At 39.7% G+C, this 27,696-nt stretch overlaps 1 protein-coding gene across 2 annotated transcripts in view; it reads left to right on the top strand.

Moving 5' to 3' along the window:
* The window catches only part of CDH13 (cadherin 13), a 440,631-nt gene that overhangs the window by 304,039 nt on the left and 108,896 nt on the right, over positions 1-27,696 (top strand). For both annotated transcript variants that reach the window (XM_030955918.1, XM_030955917.1), the window contains exon 7: positions 4,151-4,329. In XM_030955918.1, the coding sequence (XP_030811778.1) occupies positions 4,151-4,329 (179 nt within the window). The remainder of the gene's footprint in view (positions 1-4,150; positions 4,330-27,696) is intronic.

Here is a 27,696-nt window from a genome sequence, read left to right as displayed (position 1 = left end):
TACTTCTTGGTGCCTAAGAGGAGATTTTGCCAATATTTTGAAATAACCAACACATTGACAGCTGCAGCCTCTGGAGCAACGGCCTGGGAGTGGGATCTGGGTGTGAGCAAGGAGGAACTCTGGGAGGTGCAATGGGAGGTTCTGAGTGATTCTGGGAATCCTGAGTGGTTCTGGGAATTCTGGGTGATTCTGGGAATCCTGAGTGGTTCTGCCCAGAAAGGCTGACAAACAAACCCTGAATATTGAGACACACCAGGACACAAGTCCTGGGAGAATTTCCTCCATGGGTCTCTGTGCGTCATTGGCACAAGGAAGAATTTGCTGATTTTGCAGACATCCCTTCCCCAGCCTGATGAGTTTATATATATTGTTTAACATGATAATGTAGCAAGCTGTTGTTTTGTGGTTTGAAAGGCAGCTGCATTTGATTGATGCCAGGAATGGAAGTATTTGTAAAATGACACTGAATTAGATGTAGTCAGTTTATGGGCTTGGGGAAATGAATCTTTTATGAAGAATAAAAGTTTATGATGAGGGAGGAATACTCAAGAAATGTACATCTTGAATGGAGCTCGTTTGGACAGGATGCCTGTGGTGTAGCCTTTCAAAACACACATTTGGGCCACTACACTTTCAAAATCTCTATATAAACATTTTTTTTTCAGGTGGTCCAATCCCAATTTGTCATTTGTGTTCTCTCTGTGGACACCTCAATTAGGATAGGGAATTTCTTCCCTGGAGATGTAGCTATTAGGCTTTTCCAAAGTGTTCCAGGTGAATGTTTTAACTGCTGGGTTAAAGCTCTTGTGATTTTTGAGGCATCAGCCACAAATATGAAGCACATGGAGGTGAAGTTCTCTGTATTGATCCCCAAACAAAAACCAAACACAACCTCTACTAATACATAACAACATCTAAAGACAACCCCACATTTTATGTGCATAATGAGAACTTGTGAGAATAGAATAACTTTAAAATTGGATTTAAACGCCACTTTGATGCTATCCATGAATCAATGCCACAAAACTTTTGAGAGAAGAAGCACAGAAGAAAAGATGTATCTAATTCTCTCCAGCTTTCCTCCTGGAGCTGGCATCTCTATGCAAAATGGATGTAAAATTCTGCTCATCTGAGTTGCTGGAACTCTTATCTGTATGCACCAAAGGAATGATTGCAGGGAACAAGATAATGTCTAGTGAGTTGAAAGGTTAAAGAACTGCAGCTGGCAAATCAGAGTCAGCCATTGTGTTAAGCCAGTCCTATGCCAGGGTAATGAGAGATTAGGGGATTTACATCAGATCTTAAAATTTACATGTGCTTTCCACTGTTTTATCATCAGAAATATTTCAGTAGGACAACTGTATAAATGGGATTTTTACTTGAATATATAGTGTAATAAGTTTCTAAATCTCTGCTGAGCATCAACTCATTTAATAGATTTGTAATAACAGCAACCTTGTATTCATTCAAAATGTTTTCTACTGTACTTGAGCAGGGCATATTAAAGTGCATCCTTTGCACTTTACCATTGTGTACTGAAATCCATTTAATTTCACATGAACTTGGGCACTCTTAAAGATCCCTTAAAAGTTTGCCTTAGTCCTTATTTATTTCACTGAAACCTTGTGATTTAGAGACCCTTGTGAAACATGTTATCTAACATTTATGTAAAAAAAAATCTCAAAAATGTGGTAAATTTCTGAAAAACAGCACATTGAATCTCATTCTTCAAAAAAGAAAGCAGTTCTTTTCTCTCTTTTCTTCTCAATCAGTCTCACACAAAGTAGGTGAAAATATCAGGGCTGGGATCATCTTGTAACACTGGAAAACATGGCATGGTATCCAGTGGTAAGCTTCTTTTTGAGCTGTCTGACCTTTAATCACTGCTGAATAAAACCAACATGCTGTCAGGTCTCTGCTATTTTTCTCAAGGGGGAAACTCTGCCCAAAGTAGCAATAAAATAAAACCTTTGAGAGCTGATATTCAAGGTCACTACAAGAAGAGGCAACACTGTACTCTGGGAACTACAACAAAAGGGAAAAAAAGAAAAGGAGAAATGTATCTAAACAAGGCAGTTGAGTTTGTTTAACAGTGAACAGGCAGTTGTTTTATAAGTCTATAACTGAGGCTGGGCTTGTTTTTATTTTTGCCATAATATTTCATTTTTATTTGATTTTTTAAATCCAAGACCTTCAGAAGATAAACAAACTCACTGTACATGAATGATACATATTTCTGTTATGGAGGCAACTTGCAATCGAATGTCTTAGGCCCTGTCTGCATCAGGTTTTGCTCTCTTGTAGTCATTTTGCCACAGAAATCTCTGTGAATACTGAAAAATGATCCTATGGTCTTACAGATCTATGAAGAAATGAAAATGATGTATTTAAATTTATATATTTAATTCATATCTTTGATATATATAATATATATATTTAATATTGTATATATTAAATTTATATATTTAATTTATATATTGAAATGCTGTATTTAAAATGTGTTGACCATGATAGCTTAAAACAATACTTGCCCAATCTGTGGGGAAAAGAAAGGGTGAATTCCCACAGGGGAATTAACCTGTAACAAGAATTCTGGCTCCCTCTGACACTGATTCACACAGGAGATAATGGTGTCACTGCAAAGTTACTTCAATGGAAGTGGTGTAGACCATGGAATCTGATAAATTGCTTCACTTGTGATTTTTAGGCCAAAGACTGGATCCCTTCTTAGATTTCTTACCTTATAGTTTGATAATATCTCACACTAATCTGTTACTTAACATTGATTCACTATTAAAATGAATTTATTGATTTGATCACAGTTTTTTGTTATTTGGTAGAATCTCATTATGTCTTCAGCTCAATATTACCAGGAATATTTAATCTTGCTGTGAGCATATATTATTTAGTTAGATTGCTTTTCAAACTAATGCTTACACTTACAGTTATAGATGAACTGATGAAGAAATCATTTTGGTCTAGGGGTGAGCATCTCACAGTTCAGGCCAGGTGTCTCATTATGCCCTTTCTTTGTTTCTCAGTGCACTGTACAAAACTGATAAAAACCTGACAGAATTTTGCTCTGGGCTGCCTGTCTTGATGAGAGGAAAATCCTTGATCCAGGGATGCAGGATGTGCTCCCCTCCTAAGCACAGAGCTGGCAGCAGCTCAGTCCTCTCTCTATTATCTCTGATCAAGAAACAAAGTGAGGGTTTTCCTCTGCACAGCATTTAGGAATCTGTGCAGGGAATTGCATTTCCCTTATTGCACTCTGCAGCAGAACTGTGTGCTCAGGGAATTTCCTGGCAGAGAAACCTTCAGCACTGGAAGGACAGTGGGGCAATAGAGATGGGGGGGCTTATTGATGTTCATAAAATAAGCTCATAAATTTGTACAAATTGAAATTGGAACAATGAGGGCTTTAATAATTACAACATTTCTTATTGACAGAAACGACATCCAACACAATTTGAACTGCAACACTTCACCATGCGATTAGAGACCTGTTATTTCAGTATTGTTGTTTTCATTGTAGCCACCTGTGGATTTTCTGCCTGCAGAATTGAAAGTGGAAGAGATACATCTGTAATTCATTTTGTGAAATGCAATTACTATGGATGGCTTCAAAGCCCAGAGATACAGGGAATTTGTGTTAGAGCACATAAGTCTTCTATTGGCTGAGTAACAACTACTCACTCCTTACAACTCCTGAAAGGTGGCTGTGGTCAGGTGGGGTTGGTCTCTTTCTCCAAGCAGAGGACACAGTCTCAGGCTGTGTCAAGGGAAATAGAGGCTGGAGAAAGCTTTTCATGGAAAGAGTGATAAAGTACATGGAAAAACCTTTAACCTTTATTAGGAAAAAGTTTTTCATGGAAAGGGTGATAAAGTTCTGGAACGGCTGCCCAGGGAGGTGGTGGAGTCTCCATCCCTGGGTGTGTTTAACAAAGCCTGGATGTGGCACTGGGTGCCAGGGCTCAGTTGAGGTGTTGGGGCTGGGTTGGACTCAATGATCTTGAAGGTCTCTTCCAGCCTAGTTAAAAAAACAAACAAACAAACCAAAGTAAAGATAATATGAACAAAAATGCAACCTAACTATCACTCAGTTCGAGAGGGTTTTTGCTCAGTGCTGCTGTGTGCACCCTCTCCCCAGGAACCACGGTGATGAGCATGGCGGCATTCGACGCCGACGACGCCGGCACGGACAACGCCCTGCTGCGCTACAACATCCTCAGGCAGACCCCCACCAAACCCTCCCCAAACATGTTCTACATCGACCCTGAGAAGGGAGACATCGTCACAGTGGTGTCCCCTGCGCTGCTGGACCGGGAGGTGAGTGAGAACTTTCCTATCTCCAGTCTCACATTTTAATTAGAAGGTTGTGCCTCTAATCTTCTTCTGTGGCGTGAGAAGAGGCTCTGGATCTTGTTGTTTGGGGATTCAGATGCTCACTTTTGAGAATGCTCATTTCTTTTTAAGAATTTTGTTTATTTCTTACTTGGACTTAAGTTCTAAGCTCTGATCAGTGTTTATAAATCTGATAGTTCATAATTTCTGTGCAAGACATTTAGCGTTGTGTAGTGAGAAAAAAGACCTCAGGATTAAGTGGACTTCAATTTACAATTAGTAATTGACACCCAGAGCTAACTGTGCATATAGCTCACTCTGAGAGTATTAGTTTAGTGCTCTATGTCTTTCCTACAATACTTTTATGAGTAGAATTAATGAACTAATTAACTTGGTACCCCATAGCCAAAAAAAGAAAATACAAAAAGGGGTTGGGAAGGAACACATAATCCTCAGATGGCTTTAAGGTGAATTGCCACAGTGCCAAAATCTATGCTTATAACAGATCATTAACATTATGAGAGCATAAATTGATGGCAAAGAAAGCTTAGGTATGATCATTTCATGTTCAGAAGATAATAAAGAAGAGGCAATCTGTTAATCTAAAGGTTTAGATTCCGGAATAGATAAAATCTTGGCACCAGAAAGAGTTACTCTATAAATCACAATTTCTTTTGATGAAGTAGCCCTGAGTGCTCTTAGATTGCTGGAGACATCCAAATTCTGTTCTTGCAGGATGTTTCAGGTGTGTGCCGAGTCACTGAGCTTGTCTTCTAAGTTGATTAGACTCAGGATTGTCCAATGTTCTCAATATTCAGCCCATTATTTTTCATGTTACCAGATAATACACTTCCCTTTCTGGGTGGGTAATTTCTTTCTACAGGCTTTTCCAACAGCAAATATTTCATGAGTAAATCAGTCACAGATACCAGAAACACGTGGGGTGGAACTAATGTCTGGGCCTGAATGTCTGTGTTTTTAAGTTTAAAGAGATTCTAACTTTATTCGTATTTGGGTGCCTGGCCACAAAATGTTGCCCAAATTAAAGTTTACAAAATCCTTACCTTTTCTACCTTCAAGTTTCCCTTCCAAATTCATTGTTTCAGTTCAAGCAGTTCAGCTTTTTACTGTTTTCTAAAGACAGTTTTAAGTATTTTTATTCCTCATAGATAACCATTCCCCAGATTAAACCAATTTACTCAAAATTAGAAAATCAATGGAAGGGAATGAACATGGCTGCTTTTCCCAGTGCCTTCCAAAGGTCACTGGTGATTCATGAAATAATGATGCTGTCTCCATGCAAGAGACCTGGGCTCAGTCAGATGGGTGTTATGGCTGGATCTGAATTCCTCATGATTTTTAATAATCACCAATTTCACACCTTTACTTTGAAGGTGACATGACAAGCTGGGATCTGTTGAAATTCCAGAGTAGTTTTTGTTGTTCCAAAACTGAATGGTTTACAAGCCAAAATGTGTGGCTGTGTACAATTTTAACACTAGAATTAAGTATTGTCTGCAGTTGAAATCCAGTTGAAATCTTTGTCTTGACAGAGGAAAGGCTTTGGGAAAAAGGATGTTTATTTTTTCACAGGCCACTTTGTGGGTTCAGCCTCTTCCCCTTCCTGCCCATATGTCTTGAGTAGAAACTGGTGGTCAGGCCTCTGTTTTCAGACCTGTGGAGTTGCCATTCATGGTCAAAGATGAATTACTTCTATTTTTAACCATAATTGCAGCTTTTAGAGACAAGCAACCTCAAGGTTTTATTCTGAAAAAAAAAAAAAATCTGGGTACCAATTTAATATTGATGTTATTTATATAGCTCTTATGTAGTTCTGTGTGGCTCACAAAATTGAATTATTATAAAAAATTGTCTGCGTGAGGTGGGGACAGAGGGGAGTAAAATGAGGAGGAAATGTCTGAGTAGTTTAGTAGGAAGAAATGTCTGACTGAATTCCTGCTTGGGGAATAAAGTGTCTACACATGCCCAGGCTTGAATGAGTGGCTTTCTGGAAAGGTGTTGGGCTGGAGGGAGCACCATGTGCAGATAGCTGCTGGTATTAATGCCTTTTTATTGGGAGCCTGAGCAAATCCTAAATGTTTTGGCCCCTTGTCACAATCTCACACAAAATGTGTTGTAGAAACATGGGAGGAAGAAGTGTTCTTTCCCCTGAAAGCCTTGCTAGAAGGTGTGAAACACAAGCTGGAGGTTGAGGACAAAATCCTCATGAAGGAGAATTTATGAGTCAGTGTCCCGATCCGACCCAGGGGGGTGCAGATGACGGGGTTGATTTTTTAGGTGCAAAATAACCAGAAAGGCACAGAGGATTTACAGCAACAAATCAGATACAGTTTTATTGAAAATCACAGCAGAATGGCGTTGGTGAAAGGGGGGAACCGGAGAGAAGAGGAAAAGACAAGGAAAAAGAAGGAGGAAGGGAGGGATATGGGCTGTAGCTACCAAAACCGTGGTCTTGATTCTCGTGGTCCAGCTGTCAGAGGTCCAGCAGGGTACCAGGTCTTGGGGAGATCTCGAAAGTACGGCTGTTCAGGGATCCTAATTATACTGTCCTTCGTTGGGGGAAGGGAAGCGGTTTCATAACCGAAAATCACGAAAAAGGGGGGAAAGAACACAGAACTCGGGGTACAGGTACTCAGAGTCCAGATGACTAACAGAAACCATTGTTTTCGTGCTTCAGTGCCCGCGCTTCAGTTCTGGGCAATTTTCCCCCCTCCCAACAGCACAGCTCTCCCTCCCCACCACCGAGCTGGGGGGGGGCACGTTTTGGTAATTCAGTCCCAGTCTTTAGAAGAAGGTACAGGGGGGTCTGGGTGATACAGGGTCTTCTTGTCTTGATCCTTCGATGAAGAAGCCCGCATCTCTGTTTATTTGTCACAATGGTTGAAGGCAGGCCAGGGGGGTCTCTCTTGTTGGAAAGGGGCCATTTGCACAGTCCAAAGCCAGCCAGGCCGAGAGGTGGGGAGTCCAGATCCATTGTTTGGAATCAGGGGGCAGAATGTCCCATGAAGTCGACAGGTAACCACCTATGGAGACAGGTAGCTAAGAGGCACACAACTTCCCCACCCTGCACTAAGTGCAGGTTTTTCGGTGGTCTTTTTGGCAATCGTGAGGCAGAAAAATGCAGGATTTCGGACAGACTCTCACAGTCAGGAATGGTTTCATCTCAGCAATTCTTATCTTGCTTTTCTTGGCACCTCAGAGGACAGTGTGCTGTAGTAGACACACAGAGGAAGCAGCAAACCCTCCCATCAGCTTTTCCACTGCTCGGAAAGGAGATTGGATGCTGAGAGCAGCTCAGCTGATGCTGTTTGATGACTGGAAGTCGAGCCAGCAGCGTTTGCAGGTGTAGCTCATGGAGGTACACACAGCCTTGGTATAGGGGTGGAGAAAAGTGAGATTGTGCTGGGGAATTCCACAGCCCAGACGCTGCAAAATCTGGTCCTGGTGAATCTGATTATTCATGATTTACAGTTCAAACCTGCAGCTTCTCCTAGGCTTTACTGAAACCTTTAACTGGGTCAACAGCTGCTGTGATTGTAGGTGTGCTCTTTAAAACTGTAGCAGCCCTAGACACCAATTAAGGAGCTCAATTAAAGTAAAAAATTCTCTAGGATGGACATGGAGAAAACTATTTTTCATCATTAATGTGATTATGCACCAGAGGTTTATATGAACTCTTTCAAAGCATGTTAAAGCACTGACTAAAATTACTCCTATTTTCCATCTCTGTAACATTTACTACTGCTTGGTCCTTGATGCTTTTGGGAAACTCTTCACTGCATTTAAAACAAATTAGCTGAATATAAATTGTTTGAGGGGCAGTTTTGGTCTTTTTTGTTGTTTTTTTTTTCATTTTAAGTATGATTTATTTCATATTTGCGCATCAGAGGGAACAGGAGACTGGAGTTTTTAGCCAGTGTGGAAGACTGAGATGTGGACATAGAAAACAGCTGGCAGGTTTTGTCCATCCTGGAAATTCCAAATTGTTTCTCCATGCTTCAGCATTTTTAGAAATGGAGCTATGGCATAGCCTAGAAATTCTTGTTCCAGAGAAAAGTATCAAAATGTAGGCATTTACACTAAAATTAAATAAAGTTAAAACATCTGGGGAGCTCAGTTTTTAAATCAAATTATATAGATGGGCAATTCTTAGTTTGCATTAGTAAAGATCTATATTAACAATGTTGAGACAAAAATGAGAGAATACTTTTATTTTTAAAGTATTATTGGGGAAAAAAAGTTATTTCTAGGAAATACTTTTAAAATAAATAAAATGTAAAAGGAGAAAGAATTAACTTGTTTCTGGTCAACTCCAGCTGTGCATCTTAGCTATGGAGGACAAGCTAAGTGTGAAAAGAATTTTTAAAAATGTCTATAAGTGTTCAATTTTATTTTTTTTTCTGTGACTCTGATTTATTAAATCTGTTTCTAAATGGGGAGTTTGGAGATGGGGATGCTCCCTGTTGGGAACTGCCTGGATGTTTCATGGGGCAGGGATGGGTGATGGAGCTGCTTTGGAGATGTTTCCATATTGGAGTGTCCTCTGCAAAAAAGTCCTTCTGTCCTGTCTGCACAAAAAGGATCTACAGGAACCCCCCAGACTCCATCCAGCAGGATGCAGGGAATGCTTCCTGCCTCCAAGGAAAAGGCACAGTGAAGGATTTGTATTTATACACCAGCGGATTTTTTTTTTTATTTATAATTTTTTTAGATTCAAAATTGTTTCCAGAAGTGCAGGATCCTGGGGGTTTAAAGCAAAACTCAGGTAATTTCTCAAAGAACATCCATTTTCATTTTCAGAAGGCAGGTAAGGACACATTTTTGAAGATTAATGTGGGTTGTTTTTTTTTTTCTTCTTGTGGGAGTTAGGCATCCTTGAATGTGTCAGTAATAAAGATTGAAGAGTGTTAGGGGGCAAATTATACCTCCAGGTATTCGTTGGAGAATACATTTTGATTCATAAATTCAGAGGAGAAGGATGCCCTCCATCAAAATATATGGTCTAAATGACACGAAATAGAGCACAACAGGGAAAGAGAGCAAAAAAGCAAGAAAAACAGGGGGAGGGGAAGAAGTTGGAAGGAAACCTTGAGGAAATGTCCTAAATTTCAGGGATGGAGACTCCAGTTCAAAGTGACACTTGCCTGCAGTGAGAGGAAAATAATGCTCCTCATGTGCATAAGTGAAGAAAACACTTGTGGTCTTGTAGAATCAACTCAGAAATTTCCTTTATGGGCCAGGAATTGGGTTTTCTGCTTGCCCACAGTGCTGTTTTCCCAGTGTTACAGACCCCTCTGCTCTATAGGAAAGCAACTGTGATTTGTGTAAACTTCATGACTAAATACTAAAAGAAAGCTGTCACCACAGTTGCTTAAGTGAAATATTTACTTCTCACAGTTTGAGAAGTAACCTGCTTTTGCTTTTGATAGGAACTGCTGTGCTTAATTTGAGTTTAAGTCAACAAATGGTTTGAGCTGTCTGCTGCATGCTGATCTGTGTGCTGGCACATGTGGTTTTAAACACCTCAAGGAATCCAGTTCAAGTGTTCTGTGGTTGTGAGAGACCCCGGGCTGGACTGGGTGAGTGAAATGTGTGTTCTGCTGCGGGCTGACACAAGCTCAGGAAGCAGCTGGTGTGTTCTGTGAGCATTTGCACCAATCTTGGTGCATCACTCTGCCATGGTTTCAATCATAAACACTTTTTCCTCTCTTTATGACTTGGGAGAATGGAGCTGAAAGGCTTTTGCCGTGAACTGAGAGGAAGCTGGAGTTGCACCAGCTCCCACTGTTCACGTTTGTGTGAACTGCCCACAAAAACAAAGATGGTTTGGGGTCTGGAGCATCTCCCTGGTGAGGGGAGCTGCAGGAGCTGGGCCTGGTTACTCTGGAGAATGGAAGGCTGAGAGGGGATCCCATCAATCCATACAAATATTTCCAAGCTGGGTGCCAAGTGAATGATTCCAAACTCTTTTTGGTGGTGTTCAGCTGCAGGACAAGGACAAATTACCATAAAATGAAACAGAACAAGTTCCACCTCAACATGAGGATTAATTTTCCCTGGAGGGGGCAGAGCCCTGGAGCAGCTGCCCAGGGAGGGTGTGGAGTCTCCTCTGGAGACATCCCAACCCCACCCTGACAAATACCACCAAGTTTTTATTCTGAAAATAAAAAATCTGGGTACCAATTTAATGTTGATGTTATATAAATAACTCTTATGTATTTCTGTGTGGCTCATGAAATTGAATTATTATAAAAAATCGTCTGTGCGAGGGACAGAGGGGAGTAAAACGTGGAGGAGGAAATGTCTGAGTAGTTTAGGAGGAAGAAATGTCTGACTGGATTCCTGCTTGGGGGGAATAAAGTGTCTGCACATCACCAGGCTGGAATGAGTGGCTCTGTGGAAAGGTGTTGGGCTGGAGGGAGCACCATATGCCATTCCTGGACACTTCTCCTGCTGAATGGAACATTCCTGCCTTGGAGGGGCTTGGATTGGATGATGTCCAGAGATCCCAACCCTATTTTGACTCTGCAACAGCTGGCTGAGCCTGCCTCTTAACCAAAGGCAGTGGGATTTAAACCAAGCCTACAGCAAAAAGCAGAGTACAACACCCAGCCTGTGCTGGGTTTAAACCACACCTGCAGCAAAAAGCAGAGCACAACACCCAGCCAGTGCCTCTCCTGGCTGGGAGGATGCATGGCTGTACAATTTCCAAATCAGCAGCAGCCCTTGATCCATATTGAGCAGCACGCTGCTGGTGTGGAGCAGGGCAGAAATGCTCTTGAGAGCACAGAGCAGCTCTGCTGGCATGAGTAAACCACAATGCTCAGGTCCAAGGGGCTGAACTTCTCTGAAGGGGTAGCAGTGGGAAATAGAAAAATCTCCTCCACTTCTGTGTGTGGACACCACCCTTTTTATTCATATTTTCCCTTTTGGAGATAGGTGTCTTAGCAGTCAATATAGTTATTACCTACTCGATCTAAATGCAAATGCTGAACCAACAGTGCACTCTCATTTTTAATGAAAAGATATTAATCTTTTCAGCAAATGCATTCCACATTTGATCTTGGTATTAACCTCTAACATATTCATATTTATAGCAATTGTGGGAAAACATATACCTTGGAGCGTATCAGCTCTGAGTTGGAATAATTGTATCATTTTGTCTTGTCTTCTCTGACAGAACTCCCACTTGCACACCTTTAACTTGCTTTGCAGTGTGGTAAATTCCAGAGCTGAACCTCAGTTTCTATGGTTTAAGGGGTTTTAGTAATAGATACAGCAATATCTCATATTTCTTTCTGCTTAAAATACAAGATAAACAAGGTATTCACCCTTTCCCCATGGTTAATGCATTTCTTACATTCTGGTTTCTGATGCTTGTAAACATAAGCAGCAGAGGGTCTTGAGTCAGAGGAAAACTCATGGACCTTTGGTCTCTTTTCAGAGGATACTCCATAGCCCATTATACCATATAGTATACCAAATATACCATATATTATACCAAATATTAAAAATGGGGAGGAAAAAAATCTGCCACTTATAATGTTACTTATGGAAAAATGGACAGAGATTGAAAGTGCTTCTTAGTGAGATGTAAAATCATATTTAAAGTTAATTTTATGATGAATTTTTCAGTATTTGGTCTTAAATGCCTGCAGTGAGAAAAAAAAATCTTAGTTTACAAGTAAATCTTAGTTTGATTCCTATTATGTTTTTCATGAGATAGCTCATTAACCTGTTCTTGAGTCTGGAAAGAAGCTGTGCAAAGGAGAAATAAAAGTCAAAGTTACATGTCAAAATATGAGAAGTATGATTCAGGTTACAAACAGGAAAAGCTCCTATTGAGAGAACGTGAGAGGATATGTATGTTCATTAAAAACACAAATCTGATCTGTTTGAAGCCGTAGTGGCAGAATTCCTAAAATCTTTAATGATATTGTTAGATAATTTCTAATTTCATTTAACACATAGCTTGTTAGTCTGATGAAACAGAGAAAGAAAGAAAATTATCAGGCAATAATAGGACCAGAGTTTCTCTTCTGTAAAAATCCATGAGGGATAAGCATATCCCATCAGGGAGCCATTCCAGCACAATGTTCCTGTCTCCTCCTGAGGCAGACACATCACTGGATGGCTTTTCTTCCAAATACAGAGCACAAAGTGTGAGAATCCACTTCTGGAACAAAGATGAGCAAACACTTTTGCTGTCTTTGGGAATGGACAGCTCCCTGCAGAAGCTGCTGCCCGTACTCTGTGCTTTTACTTTTTCCACTGGAGCAGCCAAACCCTCTGGAGATGCCCTCAAATCCCCACCTTGGCCCCTCTGTGTCTGTGGCAGTCCTGAACTCTGGTTTGTTGGATACAACTTTGCAGGTAGAACCCTCTGGTCATCACAGCCAACTTCATTTCCTTGAGAGGAAATCCACAAAGCATCCTCCTGCGGCTCTGCTGGCCAGCACCCACCTGTAGGTGCTCCTCTATGGTTTCACCCAACACAATCTGGAGATTTGCTGCATGGCCTTGTCAAACTTTTAACCTGGAGCTTGCAGGTGGGATAAATTACTATTTAAAGGCAGAGCTTCTGCAAGGACATTGCCTTCCTCTCCAAGAATCCCAAGATATCTCACAAAGGAATCTTTTAATTGCTTTGTCTGTGTCTCCCTCTGACAAGGAGGGAAGAAGGAGAATCCCTGGTTCCTCACTGGAATCTTGGATTAATTTCTTAGGTGGCGACTGGCCTTTCATTCCCCAAGTGTGTTATGCACTCATTGGTGGCCCCAACCATCATTTTAACTCTCATAGTTTGCCCCTGGAAAATCTCCACACTTCCCACAAGAGGATGTGAATCTGATTTTTCGAACCTGCAGCTCTCTGTAGCTGCACTAAGCAATATTTATATTCTCCCTCTGATGTTTTGGGTTAGGAGTTTGGGTATCACTGCCTCCTGTGGCAGATAGTTTGCTGATCCTCTAGAAATGTCACTCATCCAAACATCCTGAGTTTCTCTGACACTGATGTATTGCAGAGAGATTTAAAACATATCATCCTCAAGGCACTTACAAAGAGTGACACGAAACATGATATCAGCTGCCCACATGTTTTGAATAGAGGCTGATAATGGAAATGTCTTTTTTTTTGTGAGAGTTTCTTTATTAAAAAAAGAAAAAGAGAGGAATATTAGCTTTATGGATATTGAGAGGTGAAAATCCCACTGTGACAAAATGGCTAAGAAGGGAAAAGAAGTGGTTGACTTAGAATAAAAAAGCCTCCAGTTGCAGGTTTTGCAGAGGAGCTGGTTAATTGCTAAATGGTTAATTGCTAAGTGGTTAATTGCTAAATGCTGGCAAATATTCTGCTAGAACTAAGAGCACAATGATCTTCAAAGCTGATCTATGACTGAAGATGGTAAAACTTAGAAATTCCAGATTAAGGACACATCACACATTTTGTAGCTGGTTGGGGCAGTGATTTCAGTTCAGGGAGAGGTGGGTGAATACAGAAACAGAAAACCAAAAATTAATGTTATCCATGTAGACTAAGAAGTGCCAAAAGGTGAGAAAAATCTGACAGATTCTCACTGGCAGTGTTTTATCAGCCCTTGCTTGGGGCCAAGGAATATGACTCCAAAAGGTAGAAGTGCAACACTATGGATTAATGCCATTTTTTTCTTGGAAGTTTCCCATTTCCAAACAGTTTTTGCTGGCTGGACAAGATGAGCTTCCTGCTATAGAAGCAGTGTAGAGCACAGTTAATGCTTGGAAACAAAACTTTTGGATATTTTATCTTCAAAGTCTGACTTTTTAACACAAGTATCAATACTTTCAGAATGCTCAGTGCTGAAGAGAGCAGAAAGGAGAACATCTGGAAGGTGGTCAGCTTACAACCAGCATGAATCAAGTAGAGTTAGCACTGAAAATAAATGGAATTACTTCAAAGTGCTACAGGAATAATTGCTTAGTTTGGTGGAGTTGCAGCTCCGAGTACTTGGGACTCAACAAGAGTTACCCCAGAGGTGCTAGATCTGATTTTTTATTTTAACATGAAAAGAGTACTTTCAAATATGTAGGTGGTTATTTTTAGTTCTGCTAGAATAATTCCAATTTCCCAGTGTGTTATTTTGGGATAACTCTTCTAGCACCAATGGGGTTTTATTTTTGATTCCCCAAATGTCATCAGACAACAGACACATCCTTGTCATTTTATTTTCACTTCCTTTTATCTTTCCTGTTTTCTTATGACTTTCTATTTTTAGAGTGCTTGTAGCAAAAATCATTTAAAATATGCTGGTTTGTAGGAGATTGTATCTTAATACCATCAACTGGGAAATTTCTTTCTCTCCAAATTCTACCCAAATTTAGCTCTCTTTTGTGCTGGAGTATCTAATTACAATAACATTAATTAAGTGTGTGTGCGTGTTCAATTTTTAGTTTTCAGTCTATACTGTAGAGTTTTACAAGACTCTATTCAAGGTTAAAATGAACCCCTCTTATTCTGCATGGATAGCATTAATTTTTAATTTTCTGTTTCTATACTCAGTGTATCAAGTAAAAGGTAATTTGAGAAGGCAAAATGTGAATAAATATAATGAGTCATGTTAATCAAGTTCTCCTCTGCTTCTCTTCTGGACTGGAGGATCCACTGGTGTTCCACTTGTAAAACATTCATGGAACATTTTACCTGATTGTTTTTAATTTTGTATATTAAACAAATCTCAACAATTGAAGTCTTAATTAAAATACAGCTGGAACACCCTAGTGAGACAGTAGGGTGAATCTGTTTTTACTTGTAAATGTTGTCCATTACACCCATTTTGTGTACATTGAAACCCTTCAGAAGCTCCAAACCTAAGGAATAAATGAAGACATTCAATAATTCAATAAATGAAGACATTCATGCCGTAGTGTAGACAAAAAGTTCCCTTTAGCCCAGCCTGGTTCTTTCTGTCCATTCTGTGCTGTTTGATGCAGCTGGGAGTTCCCCAGGTGATGAATTTCCCCTGCTGGGGGATCCCTGCACCCCCTGTCTGTAATCCCAGTGCTGCTCCTTGAGCCCCAGCTGTGTTTTTTGATGATTTCCTACAGTTTGTGATGCCTTGAGAAGGCTGAGCTGGAACAGAGGCTGGGCAGAGCTACAGAATAAAGCAGGGATTTATTCAAAGGATCTCCTCAATGGATTCACCTTAGGCAGCACAGCCAGGGCTGGGCCTAAGATAAACCAAAGTGGTCCCAAAATGGTCCCGAGATGAACCAAAATGGTCCCAAAATGCCAAGATGAACCAAAATGGCCCCAAAATGCACGAGTGCTCTCGGGGTCTCTCCCTTGGATCAGTTCTGCTCCATTTGCATCTTGCAGTTCATTGTCCCATTCCAGCTTTAGCCCAGGCAGTCCCACCCTGCTTGTTTTTCTCTCTGCAGCCCACGGTGTTTGTGCTCTTGGGGCTGAGATTTGGATCATTTGTCCTTGGTGCCCAGCTGGAGCAGGAATTGTTTTGTCTCCCTGCTCTGTGCAGAGCTCACCATCCCCTAAAGTGAACTCAGACCCACACACTAAAGCAGCACAGAATGTGAAAAATTTAAAAGCCAAAACCTGAGGCATCATTTGCTTGTGACATCTGTAACTTGATCTGTTTTGCGCTATGACTTGTATTTTGTTTTTTTTTTTTTTTTTCCTTGGGAGGAAATCCATAAAGCATCATTCTCCCTGCAGAACAAGTAAGAGCTGACTCCTTGGAGACCAGAGATAAATCACTTTTAAGGGAAGATATTGCTCACTCAGAAAAGTAATTTGTAAACATTTTAAGTTTGTGCCATATTATCCCACCATCCCCAAACAGGTGCCTGCATCTAAAATACTGAAATATGAATTCTCCCTTGCAGGCTGATGGTACAAGGAGCAGCATTTATGAATGGTGACTTTTCTTTGCCAAACAACATCTGATATCTTCAGAATATTTTGCCTGACACTGCTCATTAAGAATCCTGGATCATTACCTGCCCTAGATGAGATGGTTTCAGCATAGGAATTGAATATTTTTGCCAATTAATTTTTCTTTATAGTATTTATATTGGGATGTTGCCCTGCATAAACATTAAAAGTAGATTTAGGCCAGGCAACACTCACAGTGCAGGTGAGATGTGGGGTAGTGCCATGGCAGGGAGACTTCCAGGCTTTGAAATGGGAAATAATTCCATTTCAATTCCAAAAATCATGGAAATGAGATGGGAAATAATGGAAAAATAATTAACAGGAATTGGCAATAATTAATAAATGGGAAATAATTCCATTCCAATTCAAAAAATCATGGAAATATTCCAGCTTTAAGGAACTGCAACAGAAAAAAAGGTCCAGAATTTGGCCTTTGCTTCCACAGCAAAGAGAAGTAGTAAATTTTATTCCAAATGTATTTCAACTTAATAAACATCTGTCTTGTATATTTAAAACTGCCATTTCAGGACTGTAATTATATCATCTGAAAATAAGTCCTTCTCAAAAGAGAATTGAAGTGACAGGCTGAAGAAAATGAAACATGACGTTGCTTGTTCTCCTTTCGTCCTAGAGCTAAAATTTAAATTAATTTTCTTCTTCTTGTCAGAAAGTATTTTAATTGGAAATCACTTTTGATTGCAGTTTTCAGAGAGGAATGGGATCTTTCCCATTGTGTTGTTCAGTGTCTTCATAATATTTTACTAAATTAATCTTTGCAGATATTTTAAATAGTTGATAGCTGTGATGGTAATTCTAAAGAAGGTTAAAAAACCTGAGATAAATGTAAAGATTCTTGCTTTTTTTTTTTTGTTTCTTGGCACCTTTTCATACAGATATGGTGTGTTTGTTGCCATAGTTACCTGCTTGTTGAGAGAAATGAATATTTGATAGTAGCAGTAACTAGACTGTAAAAATTAGTTATGCTGCTTCAGTTCAATTTAGGTTTATCACACTTTTTTTTTAGCTGAATTTTCATTATAAATGTTGAAGGAAAGTTGTAGAGTCATATTCCCCTGAGAGCTACAAGTCTCTGTAGCCCTGTAAGTTCATTCACACTCATTCCACAGCCCTCTGATGAGCTAAAACATCCTAATTAAATTTTCTTGCAATATACTTCAATTTTTAGTTTTCAGACCTCTTCTAATGGGAACTCCTCTTAATATCTTTATCTAAATATCACAGAGGACAACAGAAGCCATTCCATGGCCACCACCGGTGGTGGATTCTTGCGCTGAAACAGTGAGAGGTCAAATGCAGGGGTTTTGGCTTAATCTCTCACTCCTGAATAATTTCTGGTTTGTCAAAATTCCTTTTGATACCTGATTCAGCCCACAGCAGACAGTGGAGCTCCCCACAGCTCAGGAATGCAGCTTGCCATGGCTATTCAGGCAGAAATTCAGGGGAAGTTGCATGTTAGAGAGGAAAAGGATCTCCAGAATAGTTAAAAAAGAATATGTGGTTTAATTAGAAAAATTCCAGGAGTGAAGCAGTTGCTGCTCTGACATTTACCTCAGCACTGGCACCTCACTGCCTGCACTAAAATCTTTGGCAGAAAGGGTGACTTGAGGGAAAAATGACGCTCTGGGTCGTGTTGTCATGCAGGGCTGTCTGAGGCAGAAGTGACAGAAATCGTGTTGGCTGCATTATCTTCCCTTACTCTAATTTCTCTTGTCTTGGAAATGTCTGAATTGTCTCTGTGCACTTTAATGTAGCCTTGATAAAATGCATAACTCATGGAAGAGACAAACTGAAGGGAGAGCAGAACTTTCCCAGGGGATTTCTGCCTTTCCAGTGAACCACGAGAGAGATGGAAAGTGCTGAAACGAGGGAGAATTTTCAGGAGAATTTGTCAAAAATGCACTTCTAACATCTGGAACCTCTGAGATTTCCACTAATGGGATTAACTGCTCGAGAAAACGAGGGAAAGGCAGGAAAATCTGTGCTGGTGGTACTAATGGTGTGAGTCAGGCTTTCCTGAGCTAACCAGAAAGTTGTTGCCATTGATTTTCACCTCGGAAGTTGCAGCAGGTCCAAGGCAGCTGCTGGGGGGAATTGGAGATAGCAGAGCTTTTTGCTGGACTCTTGACTTCTCACCATGGCCTAATTATAACATTAAGGCATCATGTTCCTGCCTTAAAAGGGAAATAATCACCAGGTTCTGCAGACTGAGGCCAGCAATGGGTAAAAGCTTTGCTTTTAGCAGGGTGAGCAGTGAGGAGATGCTCCTGAGAGCTGCCAAGGAGAAAACAGTGGGGTTCACTTAGCAAAGTCCAGCACTTTAAAACAGATTGGTTTTTAGGTGTCTGGTTTGGTTTTTGGTTTTTTGTTGGTTTTTTTTTTGTTTTTTTTTTTTTTTTTTTTTTTTTTTTTTTGGTTTTTGTTTTTTTTTTTTTTTTTTTTTTGTTTTTTTTGTTTTGTTTTTTTTTTTCTGTGAGACATAAAAAGGTCTAAGTTTGATCAGAAAGTTTTAGAAGCTGCTGTGAGTTTGGCTCTGGCTCTGCCTGCACTGGGATGGAACCATGGGGCTGAGCAGAACATGTGAATTCTTTTCTTGTCAGCCCTTCCCTTCCCCATCTGCTCAGGACAATCCCCTTCCCAGCCCCCAGCTTCCTGTCACTTGTGTACAGACTTTGATCAATTTAAGTTTTTCCTTTTTTTCAAGCATATATGATGCCTGGCAGCTTATTTATTAACCTAATATAAAGTTTGCATTTAACAATGCTACACCAAAATTTCCAATGCACCCCCTACCCTCAAAAAAACCCAATAAAACCCCCAAAACACAGGGATTTACCAGTGTTTTCTGACCTTTCTTCCCCAGCCAATATGGAAAGGATTTTGTTTCTTACATGGGTGAAAATTCCATTAGCAATATCCTCAAGCCTTCAGGGGATTTGCCATCTTGCCTAATTTGTTAAGGTTTGTCTGAGTTTTTCAGAATTGTCTTCAGGTAAGGGGAATTCTTCAAAACTTCAGTTCTTTGGGTGAACTGGATGTAGGGAGGATTTGAAATGTACTGTCTTTGAAGTATTGCGAACATATAGATTTATATATATGTGTGAACATATAGATTTATATATATGTAAATGTGGTTGGTTCTTTGGTTTTTGGGATTTTTTTTTTTGCTTGAAAGTCCTTTGAAAGATATTTCATAACTGGCTTGCCTTTAATTGGAAAATGTGACGTGGAATTTCATATGGTTTTGCTGGGAATGTCATATCTCAGCATAAAAAGTCCATCCCATCACATGGAAAGGTGTAGATGGAATTAAAACAAACTTTTACTAAAGCAGCTGCCAGTGGAGTCTCACAGCTTGGTTTGAGGAAGGAACCAGTATTAAAAAAAAGGAAAAAAAATCATTATTTATATTGCGTAAATAAGAATTTCTTTTCAGTTTTAAAGCTGATCTTGTCTCCTTTTGGGTGGGAGGAGCAGAACACTGAATACCTGAGCTCCAGAAGTTTTAACAGAAGCTCCTGCCTTGTCAGGTGCTGGACAGGAGCATTGGTGTATCAGCTTGTTACTGGTCCCCTGATGTTTATTTATCATATTTAGTTTATCAGCCTCCACATGAGGCAAACAGGATTTGATTGCATGATCTGACATGTCAATGTTATTTTTGGGAGGCAAAAGGGAATCTGATTTGATCTCAGTGACTTGGTGAGCTACTCCTACTTGAAGAGATGGGTTTAAATTAAACTGAGGATGTTCATTTCCACTAGATAAAGCAAGATAAGGTTTTCTTTTTTCATCCCTGAAATGATAGAAAGCAGTATGTAATTTTTGGTTTATGAAGATGGAGGACCGAAAACTGACAGAGATTTTGGAATATAAATTAAGAATTTAGATGACATTTTGAGGAAATGGATAAGCAGAAGATGCTGTGCACTTTGGTTTGAGTAAAACCTGTCTTTTTCAATCCTATCCAGGGAAGATAAATTATGTAGTGTAATTCAGACTATTACTGATAAGTGTAATGGATCAAACAGAACACTCTTACTTTCAATAAACAGGAGTGAGAATGGTAACTTCCTATTTTCTGTGCAGCCCATCTCAGAAAATACTAGACAGTATCTTTAAAATAAACCAGACAATGCACTGCAGAAAACATTCTGGAATATTTGATATCATTTAAAACATATCTTCCACTTGGTTATAAATATTGGAGAACACTGGGATAGTGTTATAGCATTTTGCATGTGAATATATTTCCTATTTGTACATGGGCCTGCCAGAACCACTCAGAGATGCAACAGCTGATTTAAAACCTGTAGGCAAAAAGGAATCTGCTGCAAATGGAGGGTTAAGGCTGAGAGATGAATCTCTTGTTAGAATTCTGGGAGAAAGTAAGGAGTAGAGAAGAAAATGAGTAGCAAATAAGAAACGCTCAAGAACTGGGGAAGGGGTTCAGAGTACCTAATTTAGGTTTTTGAGCAAGATATGCACTTGTACACTCCATGAGAAAAATGGTGTTTGGCTCTTGGGTGCCACAGTCCCCCACAAATGGCACTGAGCTCTGACAGGCCAGACTGTGCTCAAAAGCTTTCCATGGTGGGAACAGTGCGAGAAGTTTCCCTCTCCTTGCAGACATGAGGGGTGACTGCATTCGTCAACTACTGCAAAAGAGAAATGCAGCACAGGAAGGGTTGGAACTAAAAAGAGCCCAGGACAGATTTGGTTTTGCATGGTTATTTCCTCTCTCTGCAATAGTGCTGTGTGGATTTTAGCTATTGTGCAAACATCTGGAGACGTACAATTACGTGAATTCAAAATCTCAGTCACTTGAATTCCATTGCAAATAATTCTAGAAATTTCTGTGGTTTGGCTTTGAGCTCAGTGTACATCAGAAAAACTCAAGAATTTATTTCTGTGTTTTTGATTTGGTTATTTATTACCAATCTCTGCCAGAACAGAGAAGAATAACAACATCCTTAAGGCTTTACCTGCAAAGAGACTCAACCAGTACCAGAACCCATGGCTTTGGTTTTGTCTCCTTGTAAAACAATCATGGATTGTTTAAGTTCTGCTGCTGCTGTCAGCATCCACTGGATATTAAATAAAACATGCATTAAGGAGAGCACATCCAGCTGCTGCCCCTGCTCCAAGTTTTATTGTTGAACACTCTTCTCAGGGTGCCAGCTAATGCAGACCCATCCATTTCTGCTTTCCCAAGATCCTGATTTTGGTGGACGCCGCCCAAGGAAAGCACCACTAAGATTTATCTCTTTGTTCAGCCCTTTCCTGCAGTAGGGCAAACCTCAAATGGCCTCTCCACACATGCACCTTTTGCTGGGTAATCCATCTCTGGAACAGCCTTTGCTGTGGGTAATTGTCTCCTTGGGAGGAGCAGAGGCTGCTGGAGCACTGATTTACTCCTCTGCTAATCCTGGTGTGTTTGACAACAGAACACTGGGTAGCCAGAATGGCAGGAATTTATGTCTTGGGGTAATGACTGGATAGATGATCACAGAAAAAAAAAAAAAAACAACATTGGTTTGGAACTATTTGTCTTAAAGCTGGTTTCTCATCTGGTTCTGCTTTTCTTTTTCTTCTGAAGTCCTTGTCTGATAAATAATACCTTTTCAGTGTCTCCCACCTACTTGACAAATTTCTTCTTTATAAAGAAACATTTATTTAAGTAAATGGTGTGTTTTCAAAAGGTTTTCAATATGAGAAAATGGTTTTTTATTTTTCTTCTTTCTTTAACCTGATGAGCTACAAATGTATTACTGAAATAATCAAACGTACCTCAACTTTTCAATAGAATTTCTCTGGAATTCTATTTCTCTGGAATGCATAGGAGCAAAACTGGGACAAAGAGTCAGAGAAGAAGAACAAGGATAGGGAGAATTTTAAAAGATAATGAGGCACAAATATATAATCTGTGAAGCTGGAATTTTGGCTAATTCACTTGTGTGAATTGTATTTATGGATAACAGAATGGAACTGGGTGAAGGGAAATATCCAGGAATCTTTTCTAGCAAAGGTTAAACTATGGAATTCCTGTCTAAAAGGAATATATTTTGGAGGAGAACAAAAAAAGAAGCCATTTATCAGCAGTGTCCCAGTCAGAAAAAATAAATTTTGGGGTTCAAAATCTTTTGTTTCTTACATTTAGAAGTTTTCAAGGCCAGGTTGGGCAGGGTTTGGAGCAGTGGAAGGTGTTCCTGCCCTGGCATGGCATGGAATGAGATGATCCCTTCCAACCCAGACCTTTCCTGATTTTAAATCACCCATAAAGTGAGTCCCTGCAGTAAAAATGGATGAGCAGAGAGCAGCCTGTGAGAGCTGTGAGGTGTGGCTGTGATGGAAAAGGAAACAGGTGAAAAACATCCCTGGTATTTCTGACGAGCCCTGCTGACTTTTGTGAGGAACAGTTCATTTCTGAACATCCAGATGTTCACATAATAAGGTGCTATTTAAAGTTAGCACAAGCTTCCCTCCGTCTCTCTAGATAGCATCAGACTCTGGAAGTTTTTATAAAAAAATATAAATTGAGCTCTTCAGAAAAAAATGCAAATCAACAGATATAGCAGGGCAGAAGAATAGAAACAAGAAAGGGTTTGAAATGTGGTTTTAGCCACATTGTTTTAGAGTTTATGAGTCATCTGAAATTCTTCTCTACTGTGGAAAATTGCTTCAGAAATTGCTCCAGGCAGTTAGCTCAAAAATCCTGTTTCCACATTTGTTCACAGACTCACAACTCCTGCTCACATCTGCTCACTCAAAATGGACACTTAAAAACTCCTTTGGGTTCAGTTCCAGCCTTTGAACTCCACCAAGGTGCAAGGTTTTCTGAAGTGTGGATTTTAAAGACATTTTAGGCATAAATTATTATTTAGGCATAAATTATATATAGGCATAAATTATTAAATTCTATAATAACAATATATTACTTCTGATAATATCATATATTAATAGTATATTAAATATTTAATAATATAATAATTATATATAGGCATGGATTATTATTTTAATTCTACTTTTCTAAATTATCATTTATTTTAGTTTATGGATAAATTTCAATGTAAATATTGATGAAGCTTGCATTAAGGATTTCTTTCTGCACCTCCTTTTCTGACCATCAAACCAGCAAAAAATTGATGATGATCTCACTGAAAAGTAAAAGTCTGGTAAAACCAGTGCCAGAAATCAGGATTAGCTTGACTCACATAAAGAAAACCAGCAGATAAATAATATTTCAAGCTTCTAAAGCCTGTGGTGCCCCTTGAGAGACTCAGTGGAGACAGAAACCTTCTGGCATCTGTGCCATGGCCCCATCCAGTGCTGGGAGAGCATTGCTGCATGTTCAGGGTTATTTCCTTCTCCTCAAAGAGGTTCTGGTTCCAAAGCACCCTGCAAAGATTGCCTTTCACAGTTTAAGGTTTAAGAGAAGATTAATCTGGTGGAAAATCCCTGATGCTTTTATCGGGAAAAAAAAATCTTGGTGTTTCTTTTTTTGTGTGTTAAATGTACTGAATTTATTTATTTGCATTGAATATTCCTTTGTTGTTTGTTGTTGTAAGCATGGGCTGGTAGCTTGATCACCCCTGGAGGTGTGTCCAAGCCTGCCAGGATACTAAAAGCAAACTTCTCCAGCAGCTCTGCAAATCTCTGCCTAAGAAAAGCCCTCTGTAGTGGTTGTTTTTCCAGCAAAGATGAAATTTACCCAATCCAAGTGCAAGTTGGTGGGTATAATGAATATTTACCTGACCTGGGTGACACCATGGAACCATAGTACGCAGAGCATTAGAGACTGGAGGCAAAATTTCCAGTCCAGATGGGTAAAAATGAGATGATTTTGTCCATTTTTAATCACTAAAATAATCAGGGTCAGGGATTCAAAGGCGCTGAATTTGCTGAGAGGTGGAGCTGCTCAACGCCTTTGAAATGAGACAGTTTTCCACAGGGCTGGTGGAAGGAAGAGGTGGGAATCTCATTTCCACACAGCCAGAATGTCAGATCCAATTGTGTTGGCTTAATCTCAGCTGCCTGCTGGAAAGGAAATGGCAATGGAATGATCACATCAATATTCCACGTACCAGTGGAGGGGAAGTAATACTTTTAAAATATAATTTATATGAAAATGTTTCTCAAAGACCTGTATTCCAAATACAAAGGACATGAAAGATTTTAAATGAGCTAATAGGAGGAGGAAATCAGCAATACCCATTATTACATCCCCTTTAATCACAGGGAAATGTATTTCCAGCTCATCAGCTGGTGATGTGCAGAATGAGAAGTTCTTACAGGTGTCTGATGTGGAGCTGCCCCACTCCCCAGCCTGGAGTTCACCCACCCTGTTCCTTTCACCTGCAGCAGCAGACCAGGAAATAGGGCTGGAAAATGTTTATCTGGAAAAAATACAGGACAGATTTCAGACAGATTAAAGACAGACAGATTTAAAGACAGATTTCATGAGCGAGTGTGACTGAATGCATGAGAGTGTGCCCAAGTGTGCCTGAGTGTACCTGGATGTGCATGAGTGTGCCTAAGTGTGCACCAGCGTGCCCAAGTGTACCTGGGTGTGCCTGTGTTTGTTTTACCACCAGCTAAAGGCTTTTAAAGCTTTACTTTGTCAAGAAAGTGGAAGTTTGTTAAGGAGAAAACGATATTAAATCAAATGGATCAAGGTCCTGGGAGAACAGAACTTTTTCCGTGGCTGTTCCTTTATTTACAATTTCTTTGTAAACAACACATAGAGAGGCCAAGACTGGGCTGTGTTTCAGACTTAGCCAGATAAGAACCCTCTCAGGCTGGACGCCACCTCTGCAGTGCTGGGAGCCCCTCACACGTTAATGAGCAATTCTGTGTCCTCAGCCATTGTGAAGAGCTGCTCGAGTGCAGGAGGATGTTCTCGGATGGGAGACAGTAATGCCATTTAATTTGCAACACACACAAAAGGCCTGCTCTGCACAGGGAAATGCTTATTTTGGGCTGCAGCCTCAGTCTCTGAATCTTAGCTTGAGATGCAATTTGGTTGTCAAAAGGGGTTATTTTTATTTTTTTTTTCCTGGACTCAGGGTTAATATTTTTTCCCAGAATTGAGTCATTGTGGTTGAGTGACCTTAAATTAAAACACTGTTTGCACAATAGTAGTGATCCCTATTATTTGAGATCCTGTTTTATATAATTGTACAGCTGTATTATGTTTGTTTATGCTGTACATATATTCTGCCCATTGTCCTTGCTGCTCAGGTTCAAAAAGTCATGTTACTAACAAAAGGAATAATTTTGATTGTTGTAAATGTGGGTTTGAGTGTTGCAAATACTGGAAAATCAGGTGTGCTCATACAGCAGTTGCATAAGAGCTCCAGAGAATTTCCTTTAAATTTACCAAATCTTTAGGATTCATTGATATGTAAAACACCTCAGACTGGCTTAAGGTAAAACATATTTCAAGGTAACTCACCCTGGAGCCAATTATTCCAAAAATTTTGCAAAAGTTCAAGATTTGAGTATTTCTAAAGGTGGTGGGTAAACTTGTTTTTACACCCCTGACCTAGGTAAAAACCACAAAATCCTTGTTATGAGTAAAATTTTGCCCCATTTGTAGAAAATAATTAAAATGAGGCAGAAGTAAATATTCCACCCTGTGGACACTGCTGCTTTTCTGATTGCATTCTGCTAATTAGGGTGTCAGAAATGCTCATTCCCTGCACTCGACTGGGGGAAACAGTTCCCATTTCATTAACATACTTTGCCACTATTTTTAATCCCTTCCTTTTGCCATCTGAGACTGTGTGCTGTGTTTGGAGTATTTTGTTTTTAAAGATTAAAAAAAGAGGCAAGTTGAGGAGAAATACTTTACAAGCTTGTAAATTCTCATGAGGCTTTTCATATAAATCTCTTAGAAAATGTTAGATGGGTGTGCTTACTGAAGGGTTTTTATTTAACTGTGGGAAAAGAGGGAATTTGTCTGTCCCAGACTCTTCTTTACCTCCCAAAAACTCTCCTGCATGGCCTGATTTGAAGTGGGCCATGTGATTTCCTGTCAGCTTTGGTCTGAACAACAAACAAAACACAGACAGAATCATTTTCAGAAGCCATTCCGAGCATGGGAAATTGAGTTAAATGGTGAAGCATCATTAATTTTTATCAAGCCATATAAATGGAAGGAAATATAAGTCTAAATAATAGAAAGGTCAAAATCATGGGTATCTATAGTTATTAGCAGAGCTTTATGGGGCATTCAGAATTGATATTCTCTAGTGACTCCTAAATCTAATTTTATAATTGACAAATAAATATAATTGCTTGCCTTACAGCCATGATTATTTTTTTTCCCTGTAGATCAAAGTGTTATAGACATGGAAAATTTATATGCAGTCCTCAGAACTTTGGAAAGTTATAACTGAAAGAGATACCTGGGTCTCTGAACCTTCCTTCATCTTGGACCTTTGATGTAGTAAAAGAGCCTTTGGGAGATCACATCACACTCCCTGGTAGCTGCACTTGGCTCTAAGAAAATATATTAAAAAAAATAAATTATTGGTGATTGGTATGGAGCTTATTTTAGTGAAAGATTGCAGATGTGTTGACCAGGTGTGGCATTTTCAGCACAGGAATGTCCTGATGGTTTTTTCTGAGTGACCAACACTGAACATGATCAGTCATGTGCTGAAGGGGTGTAAAATGAGTGTAAAATGGTGTAAAATAAGTGTCCTTCATCAAAATTGTGTTATGAAGTGTTTGTAGAGCTGAGTGTGGCAGCACAGCTGATGCCTGTGCACGTGCAGGGCCCTTGCCAACCTGCTCCATCTAGGGGATGCTTTACACAATTCTTGTTTTCACAGGCACTTTCAAGCCTTTGGAGTCTTTTAACACCATTTAAATTGGATTTACAGTAGTGTAATGAAATCAAAATCCAGCCTGTGAACAGCAAAAATCTACTTTACCCCTTCAACAGCATAATCATAGCACATGTTTTGCTTCCTGGTACTTGTTTTACCTCCTGGCATTTAGGAAATGTATAAAACCAGCTGGTCTGAGGGTCTGACAGTCAGTGTTACTTCATCCAAACCTCAGTTTGAACTGCTCATTAAAATATTTACAAATTCTATGTCTGTCCCATGTAGGGGCTTTACAGACCATCTTTTACAGATTGTCTTCCACCCGTTGTTAAATTTATCCAGTTTTGTACGATTTTTAATACAAGACTGAAATCTGAAATGTGTCACAGTGTATGAAAATCAAGACAGATTTTATGCCAAACATAAAATTATCCCAATTTTTTACTATCTAGTACAACAGTCTAGAAACAGTGTTAATGTATTTGGAACAACCTGCATGACCTAAAAGCAAAAATGCTGCTCATGAGGTGCTGCTTGTCCTCCTTGCATGACC

This window comes from Camarhynchus parvulus, chromosome 11, assembly GCF_901933205.1.
Source record: "Camarhynchus parvulus chromosome 11, STF_HiC, whole genome shotgun sequence".
NCBI lineage: Eukaryota > Metazoa > Chordata > Aves > Passeriformes > Thraupidae > Camarhynchus > Camarhynchus parvulus.
The sequence above is the reverse complement of the archived record's forward strand: the minus strand, read 5'-3'. Positions and strand labels throughout refer to the sequence as shown.